The sequence below is a fragment of the Silurus aristotelis genome (assembly GCF_946808225.1).
Source record: "Silurus aristotelis genome assembly, chromosome: 4".
In the NCBI taxonomy this organism is placed as follows: domain Eukaryota; kingdom Metazoa; phylum Chordata; class Actinopteri; order Siluriformes; family Siluridae; genus Silurus; species Silurus aristotelis.
The window spans coordinates 6,254,763-6,277,358 of NC_139577.1; the positions used below are offsets into that span (position 1 = coordinate 6,254,763).

Here is a 22,596-nt window from a genome sequence, read left to right on the forward strand (position 1 = left end):
TTAAGAATTTCGTGTGTTCTTCTGTTGCATTTTAAAGAACGGTTAACCGTTTCCCCTAAACTTAAGTTCTACCACGGTTCTACCTTTTAGAACCATAGGAACCCAAAACGCAACCATTTTATTGGGTTTTTATACTTAAAAATTTAAGAAAGAAATAACAACAATGAAGAATTAAAGACAATAATAACAGAACTGCTGGGAGGAAACACTAAGAACCTACAGTTCCTCACTCAAAGCTAGAACCTTTAAATACTATTTTCTTTTCTTTCTTCTCTTTTTGTTTTAAGAACCAAGGGTACTAGCACCCAGAACAGAACCCAAATCTTCTAAACCATCTGGCACGTAGCCCAGTAGATTTCAGAGGCGGGTACACGCCCCTCGCGCTTTACCACGCCCAGGGTGGGCGGGGCTTCGCGCAATATTTGAGCAGCGCTAATACACGCGTCGACATCTCGGGTAGCTTCAGATCGCCTTGGTGGAGACGCAGGAGCGGATGTGATACTGAGAGCTTTTCACACTTTTTTTTTTTAAAAAAGGGAACAAAACTCAGCGGAGACCTTTCGGCTCTTGTATTTTTTTTTTTTTTACTTTTTTCCAGCACTGATCATCTTTATTTTTATTCTTGGTCGGCTACAGTTCTGGTTTTGGAGTGAAGATGGGAGCCCAATTGTCTAAGGGTGGAGCTGCCGAGGCTGAGAGCGCAGCCGCGAAATCCAACGGCCAGGTAACCGCTCTGCGTCCAAGTGGGGCTCCTAAACATCCCCGTACCTCCCTGTACGCCTCTCATCCTCGCACCCTGGTTTCCTTCCTTTCTTTTATATTCGGGAATGGGGTTTCAAATCCATCAGTGTTGAGCGTGTACGCGTCTGTCTGTCTCTGTGTGTGTGTGTGTGTGTGTGTGCGCGCGCGCGCGCGCGTTCGCTCGTTCGGACCCTGGTATCGGGTTTTAATTAATTTCTTACCCCCCACCGCAAATTTAACTTTTTCACGCCCACCCACGTCATCTTTTTCCTTTCTTATCCTAATAAATAAATAAATCTAGAGCATCTAAGGTCTGGTTGTTCACCCCAAACATCCTGGGTATCTTTTTTCCGACAAGAATGAAAAAAAAAGTGCACTGAAATATGTGTAGAAACCTATTGGAATGGATGTGGTGAATATCTGCACAGGTTAGTGATTGTGGACCAGGCGATGGGGCCGAGATGATGGTGCTCTGCGGGGTGCTTTTGGAACAAAAGAGCGCAAAGGATGCAAATGAGGTCCTTTTTTTTGCGCTGCGAAACAAAAGCGCGCACCGAAAGACTGCTGCGGGAACAGACCACGACGCTCATCATCATCATGATCATCATCATCATCATCATCCTCACCACCACACATCTCGCTCGTGTTCGGGTTTAGGGAGGCAGATTGATGCCGCTTTGGTTTGGGTTCAGTCCCAAATGGTGGGTGTTGAGTACAGAGTGCCCCGCGGTGGTGGGGCATCAGGTTGATACCCCGAGCAGCCTACGGGTGTGAGGAACCATTTCAGAGTTGATCTCGTAAAAAACATTTTTTTTTTATAAAACACATTACAAATTTTTTAATCATAATATACGAATATCATTTAATAAGATTTATTATTAGTATTATTCATATTATTATTGGTATTTAATGCCATATACAAACGTATATATTTTCACATATACACACGCTTTATCATTTACCCACGTTATTAAACCATTGCGCGTTCACATCTCCAGACGTCCACATCCCAAACGCCCCCACTGCTCCCTCTCTACGTGCACTACGTAGCGCTACAAACAATGGATTCTCCGTAAAAAAAAAAAATTCTTGACGTGGAGCCGCTAAACGATCCGTTTGGGACGCGCCCCTTGTTGTTTTGTCACGTTTTAATGGCCGACGTGCTGTTCCGTGGAGCGACAGCGGCGCCTCGTGGTAGACTTGAGCATTGCACGTTCGAAATCGGACGAACAAGTCTGAAGCACGCGAAACAGCGCCTCCTGCTGTTCAGGATTAAAATACACACGATTACTACTACTTTCTGCAGTTGCGCGCACGAGCTGTTGATTGGTCAGGGTTTGGGTACAGGAGTGTGTGCGCTTGCATTTCATTGCCGTATTTCAACATTCGTGCTGGCCATTTAAAGAGAGGTTACAAAATATGTCTGCAGAAAGCAGATCACCTCACACACACACACACACACCCTAATCTGGTCATGGTCTTATAATTGGGTGCAACTTGGTGCTGCTGTTATTTGTCAGCATCATTGTTTGTTAGTCTTATTTTGTTAGTCTAATCCAGTTACTTGTAATTGCTTAAATGTTGGTTTGGTGGCGTGAGGTCTGGGGTACTGTCTAATATCGTCCACTGATGTGTTGGACGTGCCTTTATGACATAAGATGGGGGCCGTACACGTGGATATACATCAGTGTACCGACGAGTTATTTGTGATGTACATTTATTTATGCAGTTGCCATGATGGTTAATACTTAGAGCATGTGGAATGTTTGAGCCCCAGACAAACATTGAAAAGTATCTAATTACTCTTCTCGGATTTCTTTTCTAGGAGAACGGCCATGTCAAAACCAACGGTGACGTCTCAGCCAAACCCGAGGGAGAGGCAGCGGTGACCGACGGAAACGGGACCGCAGAGACGGTCAAAGACACGGCGGAGGCCGACGATGCCATCGAGGCCGCGGACGGCGAAGGGACCAGTGCCAAGGCTGAGGAGTCCGAGGCACCCAAAGAGACCAAGAAGAAAAAGAAGTTCTCCTTGAAGAATTCGTTCAAGTTCAAGGGTCTCTCGCTGAAAAAGAACAAGAAGCCCACCGAGGAACCAGCAGAGGAAGCGGCGGCTGCGGCGCCTGAGGAAAACGGCCACGCCCCCACGGAAACCAAAGAGGAAGAGCCAGCTGCTGAGACCAACGAGGCAGCTGCTGAGGCAGAGGTAGAGGCAGCACCTGCTCCGGAGGCTGCGGAGGAGGAGCCTAAGGCAGAAGAGCCAGCCCCTGTAGCAGAAGCTACACCCACAGAGGAGAGCACCAAAACCGAGGAGGCTCCTGCTTCCACCCCTGCTGAGCCCGAGGCCACACCCGAGGCCACACCTGAGGCTGCGCCTGCTGAGCCCACACCAGCCTCGGAGTAACCTACTGCGATCGGACTGATTTTTTTTTTTCCCCTCATTCCTTTCTTTTTATTCTTTTCCTTTTATAATTTTTTTTTTAAAGATTGAAATATATAAAGTATATATAAGAGACTTGAGCCACATCAATGAAATTTCATTCAAGTTACAAGCGGTGTCACTACAGAGAAAGACGAGCCAACAAAGAAAAAACAAGATTCAAGCAAAGTTTCCCGCGTTCATTTGCTCCTCTTGTGTTGTGGACAGGAGGATCGGGACTGCGGCGGAGAAACGGATTCTCGAAAACAAATTGGAATATTTTCCAGTAAATAAAAACGTATCATGCATAACGGTCTCATATGCCGGTGGCAGGCGAGCAAATTGACGAATCGTCACTGACGGTTAAAGGACAATGTGAAGCCTCTTGAAATAGCGTGTATTTGTTTGTTGTTTGTTTGTTTTTTAGATCTACGTTCCTCCATTTTTTTTCTCCTACCCCTGAAAATACATGCAAGTATTTAGTACAGAGACTTTGGACGGAGTGGTTTAGGTTTAGACTGGTTTCTGATGAACGGTATGAGGGTGTGCAAAAAACCACTGCTTTTATCAGATTTTTTTTTTGTTTGTTCATCTGTATATAATTTGTCTTTTTTTTTTTTTTTTTTTTTTTTGCTAACATTTTCAAACGTTAATGGTTTTATTGTAAAATCAAGGACAAATAAATGTCAACTCTCCTCGTTCATTTTTTTGCTTTTTTTTGTAATTTTTTTAATGTAATTTTTTGTCTTGTTTTTGCTTGGAGCCATATTTTAGAAACATAAACAAGATTTTAATTGTATAATTTTATTACTGATACCTATATAATTTAAAGATATTTTCTTAAAAAAAAACAAAAAAAACCAACACAGCAAATCAAAATCAGAGCACATCTGTAGATTAAATCATTTGTTACCGAATAGTAAATGCACAAAGCACATTTTTAATAGTTACAGTTTATTGTGGATATCAGCAGGATTTCTCCCATTTTATTATTAAAAAAATTATTAACCTGAAAAATTATTTTCCAATAACTAAATACTAAATAATGGGAAAATATGTGCATACATATGGTTTAGGATTTTATTTTATTCATTAAAAAAAATAATTATAAAAAAAAAAAAAAAAAGGTTTGCATATGAAGCTAGTTACACTAAAATTAAGAACTCTACTATCCGAAGACCAATTTTTCTTATATCATCTACATCATTTTGCAGCATTTATGAGAAGCGTTTATCCAGAAAGACATGCGTTTTTCCTATTAATAGACCTGATCAAGGTGGTGGTACTAGCTAGCTGGTGCTTGAACTCGCAACCTTCTGATCAGACATCCATCGTCTTAACCACTGACCCTCCACTTCCCCAGAGCTGAGATGAAAGATGTGTTTACAGGATGAGCAGATTTTAAATGAGAGTCCTGGGATAAATATGGACACAACCGGTATTGCATCCAGGTGGGAAGATTCACTCAAGCCAAGGTGAGAACTGTGAGGGGTTTTTATGAAGTGAAACGTAACCTCCCTGACTGAAACACCTGCAACTCAATAATGTCAGACAGCACAAGGACTGAAGGGATGCAAATGCAGATAGACACTTTCTATATTAACCTGGCAGCAAACACATGGTAATGGAACAGAAAGAGGTCAGGCAATCTTCAAACTGCATAAACAGGGACAGGGGTGAAATCAAATGGCAACCCAAAATTGTTGAACTATCAAAAGGCAGAACAATGAGCTTGGTAATAACCGTGGGGGGGGGCTGGGGTATATGTGGTCTATTGGAAGCCATGTTAGATGATGGCAGTTAGCTTGCTGTGAACCTACAAGGTCTCATTCATAAATAGAGGAAATTTCCTGGAATCTCTTTATATAAAAAGCATATTTTGAGCTGATGAAACCCAACATTGCTGTAACGTAAATAGACGATGTGGATCGGATCAATTTCTGCTGTATAAACAGGGAAACTGTGGTAATTAGGCCACGTTGAAATCTTTTAGGTTTTTTTTTTATGTTAAGTTGAAGTGATTTATAAAAATTTATCAGGATTTACCATTTGATCAATTTAATATTTGATATAATATCATTGTTGAATCATTTAAATGGAGATCTTTCAAGAAATTTCATCAAGGTCGAAAGTCTGCTAAAAAGGCATGGATGATGCCCCCGTCTGATGATACAACCCTTCACCTCGGTTATGTCGATTGGGCTAAGCATTGCTTTCACTGCTGTCAAATTCTTAAATTTGATTGGTCAGGAGGAGTCGAAACTTTTTCTGTATCAGCAGCTCTGACGGTACTGCAGCTGCAAATCACAGGCTGAATCGAATGGTGCTCTAATGTTTTTAATGCGTAATCGTACGTGTAGCAACAAGATGTTTGACATTTACGCAAGGGCTGGGGAATGAATAAAAATATCTCCTCAGTCTTATCCCCCAAGGGCTAGATCAGGAGTCGGACCTGTTCCACTAGTAAAAATCTCAGATTCTTTAACTAAAGTCAAATAACTAACAAGATTAAATGGACCAAAAACACACACACACACACACACACACACACACACACACACACACACAAAGGTATGGCACTGCATTTTGTGATACATTTTTTGAAATTATAAACAAATCATTTTGGGATAGGAAGAATATCACGTTATAGAAAAATAGTGCACTTCATCATAGGACATACACAGGAATACACAGAAAGGACTTTGTAGGCAAAACTAAACCATTTACAGTCATATGCAAAAGTATGGCCATCCTTTCTGAGTGATATTTTGAGCTCAAATGTGCAGTACAAGAACACCAATACAAGACACTAGAAGTTGCATGGGACTATAGGAAGTCTACAAATCTATTGGCATAGCCAATATTATGCATAGCTGCACCCTTGAGAAATGCTGAACCCTGCAAACACTGATGTCCTCCATCGTTGGAGAATGGGTCTGAGGTCATGGCTCTCGTTTCTCTGCATTCTTTACTGTCATATATTCTAATGTGTGAGAATGAGTAAAGAAGCACCACTGCATACACTCTATTCCCTGTCCATCATCACTGCACTTTTGGACTGGCTCACTCGCAACAAGGTGAAGACACGTGACACGCTTCATTCAACAGGAAAGTATGTCAAGAAACTAAAAAGTGAATAGGATAATGGAGGTCATGACTGACCTTCTGTGGTTCTCCTGACAGTGAGAAGTCCATTTTGCTTACGCAGGGTGCAGCAATTTTTGCTTGAGTCCCTAAAAAACGTTAAGACGCACTGCTATACCTTCAAGTAAGCGCGCAAAGCTATTCTTAATGAGCGCTCATAACCGCGTGCTCGAGCACACAGGCGCGTTCATTCACAAAAAAAAAAAAACAGAGAAACGCCCCCAGATATCCATATATGGTCAAACAGCTTCCTCGTAGAAAGAAAACAACACATTTATATAACATATTTAATTACCATTTAGACTGTAGTGCAAATGTACCTGATATTGATGCTTTATATGTTATATAGACACTTAATCAGACTCAATCAGAATCATAGAAATTGTTAGGTTGCAGTTGTTTACAGTACATTTAAAGTAAAATAAAATATAAATATAAAATATACTTATTAGGTAAAAGTGCAAATGTGTAGCAGTAGTGAAATGATGGCAGATAAATCAGACTACAACGATACAATTATACAAGTTATTCTAGTATAATTATTTCTGGCAGAAAAGCTATAAATAGACTTGCACTTTTGACTTGCATTTTTGTAAGACTTGTGTTTGTCTGCTCTGTGTGTACAAGATGGACTTTGGTAAGAATTTCACCGCCACCATAAATGTAAAAAATAGGGAAAATTTGGAAAATAAATCTAATAGTAATCAATAGAAAAAAACATTTAATTAATAATATGACCTAAAATAGCTTGAAATCGATGTGTCAAGAAACCAGAAGAAATTGAATAAAGCGAGTTTTTTCAGCCTGAATACCTTCATTAGGTAACAAAATTAGAAATTTGTTTTGTTATAAAATATTAACTTAAACTTTACAATAGGGTTAAATACATCAACAGAAGCTCGACTTGATTAAAGCTGGAATGTTCCCAGGTAGCTTAGCGTTCGGCAAGGCGGCTGAAGCGCTGCATTATGGGATCTGTAGTTTGTGCTATCAGTGCTTCATATCGTCGGGCCATTATTAACAATAATAATAGTAACTTTTAGATACTAATACTTTTAACAGTAATAACTTTTGATCTGCTTGTATTTTTATTGAGACCTTCAACGCACTCTTATGCGCACAAACAATATTCATCTAGATCAGGGGTCACCGACATGGTGACCAGGTCGCCCGCAAGGGCCACATAAGTCGCCTGAGGGCCTTTTCTAAAAATAGCTCGCCATAGCACCACTTACTAGTGAGCTGCATATATCTGTTTCCTACCTTGTTAAATCATTGTTAATAATTATTGTGAGAAATCAGTGTTTTCAAATGAAGAATATCATTCATTATTAATAATATTTAATTAAAGGGTAAATTAAGCAAATTCTTTATTTCAGAAGTGTGTATCAAACTGGTAGCCCCTTACATTAATCGGTACCCAAGAAGTAGTTCTCAGTTTCAAAAAGGTTGGTGACCCCTGATCTAGAGATATTCTTGCTCTAATTATATTGACTGTCTCACTTCAAGGACAATGATTTGTCATAATGTTATTATTATTTTGTCCCTATCATAGTCTTGTGGTGGTTAATTAGTGGTTCACCAAATTAAAAGCTTTCTAAGACCTGGTTGTGTGCACATGATTTCTAAAGAGACAACAATGCTGCTTTCGTAATCCTTCTTCCCTTTCCCAATCACTGCAATATCTGTCAGGAATATTGTATTATGCCCTTCTGATTGTAATAGTGAGGAAGTATTTGTATTTATCATGAGTAAAACCACACCCCTAAACTGCAACGCTGTAGTCCACAGAGCTCACTGTCATTGTTGTAGTTTCATTTCTGGATCAGTTTCGTTTCAGCAGAAAAGCTCCACCTGTCAGGGTGCGCGTGAAACAGGAGGCGGGAGCCGGAGTGCAGCTGTTTTAATGACAGGAGTGAGGGAGAGAGATACACACAAGCACACACACTCACACACACGGCAGTCCTTCGGTTGAGAAAGTTCGAGGTGCGCCTGGGGAAAAGCGTAGCTGATATCGAGATTGTGGAGTCCGAACGGAACGGACGCATAGAGTCCTGTGTGAAACCCGGAACACAAACATACAGCAGTATTTCCCCGTCATCTACCCTCATTCACCGGACTACATTACCCATCATCCTTTGCACCCCGTCATCCACCATGTTTGTTTCCCGTCTTTACCTGTCTGTTCACTCTATTTATTCTCATCACCACTGTCTTCACTCATTGTCGGTTATCGTCTTTACTACGTTGTATGTATGTGTGATTTACCTGCTCCTTATTATTAAAATCGCATCTTTAATGTTACTATTTATCGTCCTCGTCTCTCCGTGTACATACCGTGACACACAGAGTTACACATGCTGGAAAATCTCACTTCAACATTGTTTATTCTTATTTGAAGCAGCTATTTTTCCTTATAATCCTTTACAACTTGCTAATTATTCAACACGAGCAACAGGCAGAGCTACTAAACATTGTGCAACACAATTTGGATACCACATGCCAACTTACACTGCTTGACTTTTTTGTAAAGTAAAAAAAAAAAAAAAAAGTTTTTTTGCAGCTTTGAGCTCATCGCAACCGAATGTTGGATCGCGCGCGGGACCGCGGATGCGACTCGAGCTACAGTACCAGGGCGCGTGATGATGACGTGACAAGTGAGTGACTTATTGCCATGGATACGTGAACGTCATGTATAGACTATCTTTTCTCTTGAATTTTAAATCACTCTGCATTTATATACATTGCTCCATTAAAACCTTAACATGTCGCAAACACAACTCTCCACTAAATAAAGTGAGGGGGACGAATTTACTTTTTATAAAAGGTGCAGGGGACATGTAATCTTTGTGTGCACATGATTTCTAAAGAGACAACAATGCTGCTTTCGTAATCCTTCTTCCCTTTCCCAATCACTGCAATATTTTGCAATATCATTTACTGAAGTATTTGTATTTATCATGAGTAAAACCACACCCCTAAACTGCAACGCTGTAGTCCACAGAGCTCACTGTCATTGTTGTAGTTTCATTTCTGGATCAGTTTCGTTTCAGCAGAAAAGCACCACCTTTCTGTCTATAAAAAGACTTGCATGTGTTTGTCTACTCTGTGTGTACAAAATGGACTTGGGTAAGTAGTTTACTGGCTCTTTGTGCTACCTATTGCTATTAAAATGAATGTATCTCTACATTTCTTGTTTTCTGTTTTTCAGGCACAATTGCAGCTCTTGGAGCCGGAGCAGGTGGGTTTTTTATGCCAAATGATGTAATGATTGTAACAGTGCTGTCTGTGCAGAATGGAGTTGTTAATGAATGTTCTCTGGGACTGTCATGTGTTTAAGTTGGTACTGTGGTAGCAGCTCCTTTCGTGGTTTCGGCTTTGGGTTTCACCGCCACTGGGATCGCTGCAGGATCTGTTGCTTCGTCAATGATGTCAGCAGCAGCTGTTGCTAACGGTGGAGGCGTAGTCGCCGGAGGGGCCGTTGCAGTCCTGCAGTCCATCGGTAGTTTCAGGAATACAGTTCATTGGCAAATAAAGTCCTAAATGGCCATGTATTATATGTAATTTAAGTTTCTCGTGATCTCGACATAACAAAAGTTGTATTTTCGAGATCACGACTTAATATTCTCCACGTGTAAACGTGCCACAAATATTTATAGTTATAATCCATGATGCTTTATCGAGAACATTTCTCTTGATCAGTACTTTATTTTTCTATGTATTTGGCATAAGAGCATGTTTAAGAGGCATGAACGCAACATCATGGATAATAACATTATCATTTGTGGCAGCGGACGTGTGTTGTGATGCCAAAATCACAAGAAAATAAAGTTGTGATAACTAAAAACCAACCTTTTAGTTATGTCGAGATCACTAGAAAAATAAGTCGTGAAAGCGAGGAAAACTACTTTTATGTCAAGATCACGAGAAAACAAGACAGGAAAAAAAAATAGAATGCATGGCCTGTTAGAACTTCCATACAAATACACATGGTGCTTTTATGATATAATGCGGTGACGTTCTTGTGTTTAGGTGCTGCTGGACTTTCAGTCGGAGGACAGGCGGCCCTGGCGGCTTCAGGAGCTGCTGTGGGTGGAGTGACTCAGTGGCTCGTCTCTTCAGTTTCATCCTTCTTTTAATTTGTCTGTGTGCATCGACTTATTCTGATCTTGAAGACCTTACGCTTGTTTGCACATACATGACAAAACATATATATTATATACAAAAATATATATACTCCGTTTGTTAGCGCATTGTGTCAGCCTCCTACTTTAAATATATGTATAAAATAAATAAAATGCTTTTTAACTCTATTTTGTGGTATGTGTTGTATTTCCTATTGTCAGAGCTTTTGTTTGGTTAAAAGTATTTAAACCGGTTGAGGGACTCTCGGTTTCGATTCTAGACAGGGAAGAAGGAAAATCATGATTCAGTTGAGTCTATTTAAAGAAGTCAGGTGAGAGGCAGGGCTAATATACAATATAGTATACAGACATTAGCCAGCTAAGAGTGTTGGATGATTAGTTAGGAGGTTTCACTCCCTGCCTGCTCTCACTGTATTACTTTCAAATCCATGTTGGAGGTCTTTACCTGCTCTAAAGCTTATAAACACTCATAAAGATTGGGTAAAGTCTCCTGGTTTCTCACAGTACTTGTTTTTCGATTCTTCTTGAGCCATGGAGATACACCTGAGGTTTATAAATGCAATCCATGATAGGATAAGAAAATATCATAAAATTCTAAAGATAGGTCCTTCATTTTGAGACAAAATTATTTTGTATTTATTACGAACACCCTTTAAAATGTAATATTCTTTGCCAAGCAAGTAGAGAAAGCATTGGTTGGCAAAAATCATTCTTTGCATATTACTGAGATACTCATAAAACCAGAAATGCAAACACTTTTTTCTCCGATGAGCCAAAATTCATACTTGATTAAGGGCAGTGGGCCGAACATAAATGTTCTTCCTACCACATTTTGAGAAAGCTGAGGAATGTTGTTCTGCATAATGACAGGGAAGAGAATTCATTCAAATCAGCAGACAATTTCCAAGTCTGGGCCTAGTTTGGGGGCCCAGTCTGGGGCTTAGTTGGGTCTAGTTTAGGGCCAAGTCTGTGCCTAGTTTGAGCATCTCTGCTTTAAACCAAATACGGGCACGGATTAACACAGATTTCGGCTGCTGTGATGTGGTTCTGCTCAGGCAGAGGTGGGACGTAACAAAGTACAAATACTTTGTTACTGTACTTAAGTAAATATTTCGGGTATCAGTACTTTGCTTTTACTCATTAAATTTTTAATACAAATATCTGTACTGTCTACTTTCTATATTATTAAACCAGGCTTGTTACTTTAATCTAGTTTTAGTTTTAATCTATTACAAACCATCAAACTATTTCTTGTCATTGCATAGCTTTTTCAATCTAACACTAGTGTATCATTTCTTTGCTCTCACACACCACAGACGTAGACTAGTTTACGAAGCTAACAACAAGCACGGCAGAAAGCAACAAGAAGTATGGAAGTAACATGAATGAGACAAAGGAAGTCCGCGATGTAAACATGACTAAGAACAGACATTCCTGAACACCTGATCATTATTATCTTTTCTCTGCTTGTGTTCAATATGGTGGTTGTTCAGCCTGAATACCTTCATTAGGTAACAACATTTGAAATTTGTTTTGTATTAATATATTAATACAAGCAAACATGGTAATGGAACAGAAAGAGGTCAGGCAATCTTCAAACTGCATAAACAGGGACAGGGGTGAAATCAAATGGCAACCCAAAATTGTTGAACTATCAAAAGGCAGAACAATGAGCTTGGTAATAACCGTGGGGGGGGGGGGGGGGGCTGGGGTATATGTGGTCTGTTGGAAGCCATGTTAGATGATGGCAGTTAGCTTGCTGTGAACCTACAAGGTCTCATTCATAAATAGAGGAAATTTCCTGGAATCTCTTTATATAAAAAGCATATTTTGAGCTGATGAAACCCAACATTGCTGTAACGTAAATAGACGATGTGGATCGGATCAATTTCTGCTGTATAAACAGGGAAACTGTGGTAATTAGGCCACGTTGAAATCTTTTAGTTTTTTTTTTTATGTTAAGTTGAAGTGATTTATAAAAATTTATCAGGATTTACCATTTGATCAATTTAATATTTGATATAATATCATTGTTGAATCATTTAAATGGAGATCTTTCAAGAAATTTCATCAAGGTCGAAAGTCTGCTAAAAAGGCATGGATGATGCCCCCGTCTGATGATACAACCCTTCACCTCGGTTATGTCGATTGGGCAATGCATTGCTTTCACTGCTGTCAAATTCTTAAATTTGATTGGTCAGGAGGAGTCGAAACTTTTTCTGTATCAGCAGCTCTGACGGTACTGCAGCTGCAAATCACAGGCTGAATCGAATGGTGCTCTAATGTTTTTAATGCGTAATCGTACGTGTAGCAACAAGATGTTTGACATTTACGCAAGGGCTGGGGAATGAATAAAAATATCTCCTCAGTCTTATCCCCCAAGGGCTAGATCAGGAGTCGGACCTGTTCCACTAGTAAAAATCTCAGATTCTTTAACTAAAGTCAAATAACTAACAAGATTAAATGGACCAAAAACACACACACACACACACACACACACACACACACACACACACACACACACACACACACAAAGGTATGGCACTGCATTTTGTGATACCATCCATCCATCCATCTTCTCCCGCTTATCCGATGCCAGGTCGCGGGGGCAGCAGTCTAAGCAAAGATGCCCAGACTTCCCTCTCCCTAGACACTTCTTCCAGCTCTTCCGGGGGGACACCAAGGCGTTCCCAGGCCAGCCGGGAGACATAGTCTCTCCAGCGTGTCCTAGGTCTTCCCCGGGGTCTCCTCCCAGTGGGACGCGCCCGGAACACCTTCCCAGGAAGGCGTCCAGGAGGCATCCGGAACAGATGCCCGAGCCACCTCAGCTGACCCCTCTCGATGTGGAGGAGCAGCGGATCTACTCCGAGCTCCTCCCGAGTGACTAAGCTTCTCACCCTATCTCTAAGGGATCGCCCAGCCACCCTGCGGAGGAAGCACATTTCGGCCGCCTGTATCCGGGATCTTGTCCTTTCGGTCATGACCCAGAGCTCATGACCATAGGTGAGAGTAGGAACGTAGATTGACCGGTAAATCGAAAGTTTCGCCTTGCGGCTCAGCTCCTTCTTCACCACGACAGACCGGTACATCGACCGCATTACTGCAGAAGCTGCACCGATCCGTCTGTCAATCTCCCGTTCCACCCTTCCCTCACTCGTGAACAAAACCCCAAGATACTTAAACTCCTCCACTTGCGGCAGGAACTCCCCACCAACCTGAAGTGGGCAAGCCACCCTTTTCCGACTGAGGACCATGGCCTCGGATTTGGAGGTGCTGATTCTCATCCCAGCCGCTTCACACTCGGCTGCAAACCGTCCCAGTGCATGCTGAAGGTCCTGGTCTGATGAAGCCAACACGACAACATCATCTGCAAAGAGCAAAGACGAAATCGTGTCGTCACCAAACCGGACACCCTCCGACCCCTGGCTGCGCCTAGAAATTCTGTCCATAAAAATTATGAACAGAACCGGTGACAAAGGGCAGCCCTGCCGGAGTCCAACATGCACCGGGAACAAGTCTGACTTACTGCCGGCAATGCGAACCAAGCTCCTGCTTCGGTCATACAGGGACCGGACAGCCCTTAGTAAAGGGCCCCCGACCCCATACTCCCGGAGCACCCTCCACAGGCCGCCGCGAGGGACACAGTCGAATGCCTTTTCCAAATCCACAAAGCACATGTGGACTGGTTGGGCAAACTCCCATGAACCCTCCAGCACCCTGTAGAGGGTATAGAGCTGGTCCAGTGTTCCACGGCCTGGACGAAAACCACATTGTTCCTCCTGAATCCGAGGTTCTACTATCGGCCGTATTCTCCTCTCCAGTACCCTGGCATAGACTTTCCCAGGTAGGCTGAGAAGTGTGATCCCCCTATAGTTGGAACACACCCTCCGGTCCCCCTTCTTAAAAAGAGGGACCACCACCCCGGTCTGCCATTCCAGAGGCACTGTCCCCGACCGCCACGCGATGCTGCAGAGGCGTGTCAGCCAAGACAGCCCCACAACATCCAGAGACTTGAGGTACTCAGGGCGGATCTCATCCACCCCCGGTGCCCTGCCACCGAGGAGTTTCTTTACTACCTCGGTGACTTCAGCTTGGGTGATGGACGAGTCCGCCTCTGAGCCCTCAGCCTCTGCTTCCTCAATGGAAGACGTGACGGCGGGATTGAGGAGATCCTCGAAGTATTCCTTCCACCGTCCAACGACATCCCCAGTTGAGGTCAACAGCTCCCCACCTCTACTGTAAACAGCATTGGTGGGGCACTGCTTTCCCCTCCTGAGGCGCCGGACGGTTTGCCAGAATCTCTTCGAGGCCAGCCGATAGTCCTTCTCCATGGCCTCACCGAGCTCCTCCCAGGCCCGAGTTTTTGCCTCGATAACCACCCGGGCTGCAGTTCGCTTGGCCTGCCGGTACCCGTCAGCTGCCTCAGGAGTCCCACAAGCCAACCAGGCCAGGTAGGACTCCTTCTTCAGCTTGACGGCATCCCTTACTTCCGGTTTCCACCACCGGGTTCGGGGATTGCCGCCTCGACAGGCACCGGAGACCTTACTGCCACAGCTCCGAGCGGCCGCTTCGACAATGGAGGTGGAGAACATGGTCCACTCGGACTCAATATCTCCGGCCTCCCTCGGGATCTGGTCAAAGCTCTGCCGGAGGTGGGAGTTGAAGATCTCTCTGACAGGAGGCTCGGCCAAACGTTCCCAGCAGACCCTCACAGTACGCTTGGGTCTGCCGAGTCTGTCCAGCTTCCTCCCCCGCCATCGGATCCAACTCACCACCAGGTGGTGATCAGTTGACAGCTCCGCCCCTCTCTTTACCCGAGTGTCCAAGACATACGGCCGCAGGTCAGATGAAACAACCACAAAGTCGATCATCGACCTGCGGCCTAGGGTGTCCTGGTGCCACGTGTACTGATGGACACCCTTATGCTTGAACATGGTGTTCGTTATGGACAAACTGTAACTAGCACAGAAGTCCAATAACTGAACACCGCTCGGGTTCAGATCAGGGGGGCCGTTCCTCCCAATCACGCCCCTCCAGGTGTCACTGTCGCTGCCCACGTGTGCATTGAAGTCTCCTAGTAGAACGACGGAGTCCCCAGTCGGAGCACTGTCCAGCACCCCTCCCAGAGACCCCAAGAAGGCCGGGTACTCTATACTGCCGTTTGGCCCGTAGGCACACACGACAGTGAGAGACCTATCCCCGACCCGTAGGCGCAGGGAAACGACCCTCTCGTTCACCGGGGTAAACTCCAACACATGGCGGCTGAGCTGGGGGGCTATAAGCAAACCCACACCAGCCCGACGCCTTTCACCATGGGCAGCTCCAGAGTTGTAAAGAGTCCATCCTCTCTCGAGGAGTGTGGTTCCAGAGCCCAGGCCGTGCGTAGAGGTGATCCCGACTATCTCTTGTCGGAACCTCTCAACCTCACGCACAATCTCAGGCTCCTTCCCCGCCCGTGTCCAGGGATCGGGTTGTCGAGGCCTCCACCTTCGACTGCTGCCCGATCCTCTTAGCACCGGCCCCTTACGGTCCCTCCTGCAGGTGGTGAGCCCACTGGAAGGCGGCCCCACGTCGCTCCTTCGGGCTGAGCCCGGCCGGACCCTGTGGGGGAAGGCCCGGCCACCAGGCGCTCGCATACGAGCCCCAACCCCGGGCCTGGCTCCAGGGTGGGGCCCCGGCTGCGCCATACCGGGCGACGTCACGGTCCCTGATGTAGTATCTCTCATAAGGGGTTTTGAACCGCTCTTAGTCTGACCCGTCGCCCAGGACCTGTTTGCCTTGGGAGACCCTACCAGGGGCATATAGCCCCGGACAACATAGCTCCTAGGGTCATTCGAGTACTCAAACCCCTCCACCACGTTAAGGTGGCAGTTCAAGGAGAGGCATTTTGTGATACATTTTTTGAAATTATAAACAAATCATTTTGGGATACTAAGAATATCACGTTATAGAAAAATAGTGCACTTCATCATAGGACATACACAGGAATACACAGAAAGGACTTTGTAGGCAAAACTAAACCATTTACAGTCATATGCAAAAGTATGGCCATCCTTTCTGAGTGATATTTTGAGCTCAAATGTGCAGTACAAGAACACCAATACAAGACACTAGAAGTTGCATGGGACTATAGGAAGTCTACAAATCTATTGGCATAGCCAATATTATGCATAGCTGCACCCTTGAGAAATGCTGAACCCTGCAAACACTGATGTCCTCCATCGTTGGAGAATGGGTCTGAGGTCATGGCTCTCGTTTCTCTGCATTCTTTACTGTCATATATTCTAATGTGTGAGAATGAGTAAAGAAGCACCACTGCATACACTCTATTCCCTGTCCATCATCACTGCACTTTTGGACTGGCTCACTCGCAACAAGGTGAAGACACGTGACACGCTTCATTCAACAGGAAAGTATGTCAAGAAACTAAAAAGTGAATAGGATAATGGAGGTCATGACTGACCTTCTGTGGTTCTCCTGACAGTGAGAAGTCCATTTTGCTTACGCAGGGTGCAGCAATTTTTGCTTGAGTCCCTAAAAAACGTTAAGACGCACTGCTATACCTTCAAGTAAGCGCGCAAAGCTATTCTTAATGAGCGCTCATAACCGCGTGCTCGAGCACACAGGCGCGTTCATTCACAAAAAAAAAAAACAGAGAAACGCCCCCAGATATCCATATATGGTCAAACAGCTTCCTCGTAGAAAGAAAACAACACATTTATATAACATATTTAATTACCATTTAGACTGTAGTGCAAATGTACCTGATATTGATGCTTTATATGTTATATAGACACTTAATCAGACTCAATCAGAATCATAGAAATTGTTAGGTTGCAGTTGTTTACAGTACATTTAAAGTAAAATAAAATATAAATATAAAATATACTTATTAGGTAAAAGTGCAAATGTGTAGCAGTAGTGAAATGATGGCAGATAAATCAGACTACAACGATACAATTATACAAGTTATTCTAGTATAATTATTTCTGGCAGAAAAGCTATAAATAGACTTGCACTTTTGACTTGCATTTTTGTAAGACTTGTGTTTGTCTGCTCTGTGTGTACAAGATGGACTTTGGTAAGAATTTCACCGCCACCATAAATGTAAAAAATAGGGAAAATTTGGAAAATAAATCTAATAGTAATCAATAGAAAAAAACATTTAATTAATAATATGACCTAAAATAGCTTGAAATCGATGTGTCAAGAAACCAGAAGAAATTGAATAAAGCGAGTTTTTTCAGCCTGAATACCTTCATTAGGTAACAAAATTAGAAATTTGTTTTGTTATAAAATATTAACTTAAACTTTACAATAGGGTTAAATACATCAACAGAAGCTCGACTTGATTAAAGCTGGAATGTTCCCAGGTAGCTTAGCGTTCGGCAAGGCGGCTGAAGCGCTGCATTATGGGATCTGTAGTTTGTGCTATCAGTGCTTCATATCGTCGGGCCATTATTAACAATAATAATAGTAACTTTTAGATACTAATACTTTTAACAGTAATAACTTTTGATCTGCTTGTATTTTTATTGAGACCTTCAACGCACTCTTATGCGCACAAACAATATTCATCTAGATCAGGGGTCACCGACATGGTGACCAGGTCGCCCGCAAGGGCCACATAAGTCGCCTGAGGGCCTTTTCTAAAAATAGCTCGCCATAGCACCACTTACTAGTGAGCTGCATATATCTGTTTCCTACCTTGTTAAATCATTGTTAATAATTATTGTGAGAAATCAGTGTTTTCAAATGAAGAATATCATTCATTATTAATAATATTTAATTAAAGGGTAAATTAAGCAAATTCTTTATTTCAGAAGTGTGTATCAAACTGGTAGCCCCTTACATTAATCGGTACCCAAGAAGTAGTTCTCAGTTTCAAAAAGGTTGGTGACCCCTGATCTAGAGATATTCTTGCTCTAATTATATTGACTGTCTCACTTCAAGGACAATGATTTGTCATAATGTTATTATTATTTTGTCCCTATCATAGTCTTGTGGTGGTTAATTAGTGGTTCACCAAATTAAAAGCTTTCTAAGACCTGGTTGTGTGCACATGATTTCTAAAGAGACAACAATGCTGCTTTCGTAATCCTTCTTCCCTTTCCCAATCACTGCAATATCTGTCAGGAATATTGTATTATGCCCTTCTGATTGTAATAGTGAGGAAGTATTTGTATTTATCATGAGTAAAACCACACCCCTAAACTGCAACGCTGTAGTCCACAGAGCTCACTGTCATTGTTGTAGTTTCATTTCTGGATCAGTTTCGTTTCAGCAGAAAAGCTCCACCTGTCAGGGTGCGCGTGAAACAGGAGGCGGGAGCCGGAGTGCAGCTGTTTTAATGACAGGAGTGAGGGAGAGAGATACACACAAGCACACACACTCACACACACGGCAGTCCTTCGGTTGAGAAAGTTCGAGGTGCGCCTGGGGAAAAGCGTAGCTGATATCGAGATTGTGGAGTCCGAACGGAACGGACGCATAGAGTCCTGTGTGAAACCCGGAACACAAACATACAGCAGTATTTCCCCGTCATCTACCCTCATTCACCGGACTACATTACCCATCATCCTTTGCACCCCGTCATCCACCATGTTTGTTTCCCGTCTTTACCTGTCTGTTCACTCTATTTATTCTCATCACCACTGTCTTCACTCATTGTCGGTTATCGTCTTTACTACGTTGTATGTATGTGTGATTTACCTGCTCCTTATTATTAAAATCGCATCTTTAATGTTACTATTTATCGTCCTCGTCTCTCCGTGTACATACCGTGACACACAGAGTTACACATGCTGGAAAATCTCACTTCAACATTGTTTATTCTTATTTGAAGCAGCTATTTTTCCTTATAATCCTTTACAACTTGCTAATTATTCAACACGAGCAACAGGCAGAGCTACTAAACATTGTGCAACACAATTCGGATACCACATGCCAACTTACACTGCTTGACTTTTTTGTAAAGTAAAAAAAAAAAAAAAAGTTTTTTTGCAGCTTTGAGCTCATCGCAACCGAATGTTGGATCGCGCGCGGGACCGCGGATGCGACTCGAGCTACAGTACCAGGGCGCGTGATGATGACGTGACAAGTGAGTGACTTATTGCCATGGATACGTGAACGTCATGTATAGACTATCTTGTCTCTTGAATTTTAAATCACTCTGCATTTATATACATTGCTCCATTAAAACCTTAACATGTCGCAAACACAACTCTCCACTAAATAAAGTGAGGGGGACGAATTTACTTTTTATAAAAGGTGCAGGGGACATGTAATCTTTGTGTGCACATGATTTCTAAAGAGACAACAATGCTGCTTTCGTAATCCTTCTTCCCTTTCCCAATCACTGCAATATTTTGCAATATCATTTACTGAAGTATTTGTATTTATCATGAGTAAAACCACACCCCTAAACTGCAACGCTGTAGTCCACAGAGCTCACTGTCATTGTTGTAGTTTCATTTCTGGATCAGTTTCGTTTCAGCAGAAAAGCACCACCTTTCTGTCTATAAAAAGACTTGCATGTGTTTGTCTACTCTGTGTGTACAAAATGGACTTGGGTAAGTAGTTTACTGGCTCTTTGTGCTACCTATTGCTATTAAAATGAATGTATCTCTACATTTCTTGTTTTCTGTTTTTCAGGCACAATTGCAGCTCTTGGAGCCGGAGCAGGTGGGTTTTTTATGCCAAATGATGTAATGATTGTAACAGTGCTGTCTGTGCAGAATGGAGTTGTTAATGAATGTTCTCTGGGACTGTCATGTGTTTAAGTTGGTACTGTGGTAGCAGCTCCTTTCGTGGTTTCGGCTTTGGGTTTCACCGCCACTGGGATCGCTGCAGGATCTGTTGCTTCGTCAATGATGTCAGCAGCAGCTGTTGCTAACGGTGGAGGCGTAGTCGCCGGAGGGGCCGTTGCAGTCCTGCAGTCCATCGGTAGTTTCAGGAATACAGTTCATTGGCAAATAAAGTCCTAAATGGCCATGTATTATATGTAATTTAAGTTTCTCGTGATCTCGACATAACAAAAGTTGTATTTTCGAGATCACGACTTAATATTCTCCACGTGTAAACGTGCCACAAATATTTATAGTTATAATCCATGATGCTTTATCGAGAACATTTCTCTTGATCAGTACTTTATTTTTCTATGTATTTGGCATAAGAGCATGTTTAAGAGGCATGAACGCAACATCATGGATAATAACATTATCATTTGTGGCAGCGGACGTGTGTTGTGATGCCAAAATCACAAGAAAATAAAGTTGTGATAACTAAAAACCAACCTTTTAGTTATGTCGAGATCACTAGAAAAATAAGTCGTGAAAGCGAGGAAAACTACTTTTATGTCAAGATCACGAGAAAACAAGACAGGAAAAAAAAAATAGAATGCATGGCCTGTTAGAACTTCCATACAAATACACATGGTGCTTTTATGATATAATGCGGTGACGTTCTTGTGTTTAGGTGCTGCTGGACTTTCAGTCGGAGGACAGGCGGCCCTGGCGGCTTCAGGAGCTGCTGTGGGTGGAGTGACTCAGTGGCTCGTCTCTTCAGTTTCATCCTTCTTTTAATTTGTCTGTGTGCATCGACTTATTCTGATCTTGAAGACCTTACGCTTGTTTGCACATACATGACAAAACATATATATTATATACAAAAATATATATACTCCGTTTGTTAGCGCATTGTGTCAGCCTCCTACTTTAAATATATGTATAAAATAAATAAAATGCTTTTTAACTCTATTTTGTGGTATGTGTTGTATTTCCTATTGTCAGAGCTTTTGTTTGGTTAAAAGTATTTAAACCGGTTGAGGGACTCTCGGTTTCGATTCTAGACAGGGAAGAAGGAAAATCATGATTCAGTTGAGTCTATTTAAAGAAGTCAGGTGAGAGGCAGGGCTAATATACAATATAGTATACAGACATTAGCCAGCTAAGAGTGTTGGATGATTAGTTAGGAGGTTTCACTCCCTGCCTGCTCTCACTGTATTACTTTCAAATCCATGTTGGAGGTCTTTACCTGCTCTAAAGCTTATAAACACTCATAAAGATTGGGTAAAGTCTCCTGGTTTCTCACAGTACTTGTTTTTCGATTCTTCTTGAGCCATGGAGATACACCTGAGGTTTATAAATGCAATCCATGATAGGATAAGAAAATATCATAAAATTCTAAAGATAGGTCCTTCATTTTGAGACAAAATTATTTTGTATTTATTACGAACACCCTTTAAAATGTAATATTCTTTGCCAAGCAAGTAGAGAAAGCATTGGTTGGCAAAAATCATTCTTTGCATATTACTGAGATACTCATAAAACCAGAAATGCAAACACTTTTTTCTCCGATGAGCCAAAATTCATACTTGATTAAGGGCAGTGGGCCGAACATAAATGTTCTTCCTACCACATTTTGAGAAAGCTGAGGAATGTTGTTCTGCATAATGACAGGGAAGAGAATTCATTCAAATCAGCAGACAATTTCCAAGTCTGGGCCTAGTTTGGGGGCCCAGTCTGGGGCTTAGTTGGGTCTAGTTTAGGGCCAAGTCTGTGCCTAGTTTGAGCATCTCTGCTTTAAACCAAATACGGGCACGGATTAACACAGATTTCGGCTGCTGTGATGTGGTTCTGCTCAGGCAGAGGTGGGACGTAACAAAGTACAAATACTTTGTTACTGTACTTAAGTAAATATTTCGGGTATCAGTACTTTGCTTTTACTCATTAAATTTTTAATACAAATATCTGTACTGTCTACTTTCTATATTATTAAACCAGGCTTGTTACTTTAATCTAGTTTTAGTTTTAATCTATTACAAACCATCAAACTATTTCTTGTCATTGCATAGCTTTTTCAATCTAACACTAGTGTATCATTTCTTTGCTCTCACACACCACAGACGTAGACTAGTTTACGAAGCTAACAACAAGCACGGCAGAAAGCAACAAGAAGTATGGAAGTAACATGAATGAGACAAAGGAAGTCCGCGATGTAAACATGACTAAGAACAGACATTCCTGAACACCTGATCATTATTATCTTTTCTCTGCTTGTGTTCAATATGGTGGTTGTTCAGCCTGAATACCTTCATTAGGTAACAACATTTGAAATTTGTTTTGTATTAATATATTAATATGATGT

At 42.2% G+C, this 22,596-nt stretch overlaps 3 protein-coding genes across 5 annotated transcripts; all 3 read left to right on the forward strand.

Moving 5' to 3' along the window:
- Positions 1-423: 423 nt before the first annotated feature.
- Positions 424-3,861, forward strand: marcksl1a (MARCKS-like 1a). The gene is made up of 2 exons (XM_083540542.1): positions 424-724; positions 2,567-3,861. The coding sequence occupies exons 1-2, from the start codon at positions 656-658 to the stop codon at positions 3,143-3,145; spliced, it is 648 nt and encodes a 215-aa protein (XP_083396668.1). The 5' UTR covers positions 424-655; the 3' UTR covers positions 3,146-3,861.
- A 3,049-nt stretch (positions 3,862-6,910) lies between these two features.
- On the forward strand, positions 6,911-10,506 carry LOC310725641 (interferon alpha-inducible protein 27-like protein 1). 2 transcript variants are annotated; one of them, XM_083540637.1, is made up of 4 exons: positions 6,911-6,941; positions 9,516-9,545; positions 9,645-9,806; positions 10,337-10,506. In XM_083540637.1, the coding sequence occupies exons 1-4, from the start codon at positions 6,932-6,934 to the stop codon at positions 10,441-10,443; spliced, it is 309 nt and encodes a 102-aa protein (XP_083396763.1). In that variant the 5' UTR covers positions 6,911-6,931; the 3' UTR covers positions 10,444-10,506. The 2 variants fall into 2 exon arrangements, with proteins under 2 accessions (XP_083396763.1, XP_083396762.1); XM_083540636.1 differs by lacking the exon at positions 6,911-6,941 and adding an exon at positions 9,284-9,433.
- A 6,993-nt stretch (positions 10,507-17,499) lies between these two features.
- LOC310724916 (interferon alpha-inducible protein 27-like protein 1) lies at positions 17,500-21,095 on the forward strand. Of its 2 annotated transcripts, none has more exons than XM_083539358.1 (4): positions 17,500-17,530; positions 20,104-20,133; positions 20,233-20,394; positions 20,926-21,095. In XM_083539358.1, the coding sequence occupies exons 1-4, from the start codon at positions 17,521-17,523 to the stop codon at positions 21,030-21,032; spliced, it is 309 nt and encodes a 102-aa protein (XP_083395484.1). In that variant the 5' UTR covers positions 17,500-17,520; the 3' UTR covers positions 21,033-21,095. The 2 variants fall into 2 exon arrangements, with proteins under 2 accessions (XP_083395484.1, XP_083395483.1); XM_083539357.1 differs by lacking the exon at positions 17,500-17,530 and adding an exon at positions 19,872-20,021.
- Positions 21,096-22,596: the final 1,501 nt, after the last annotated feature.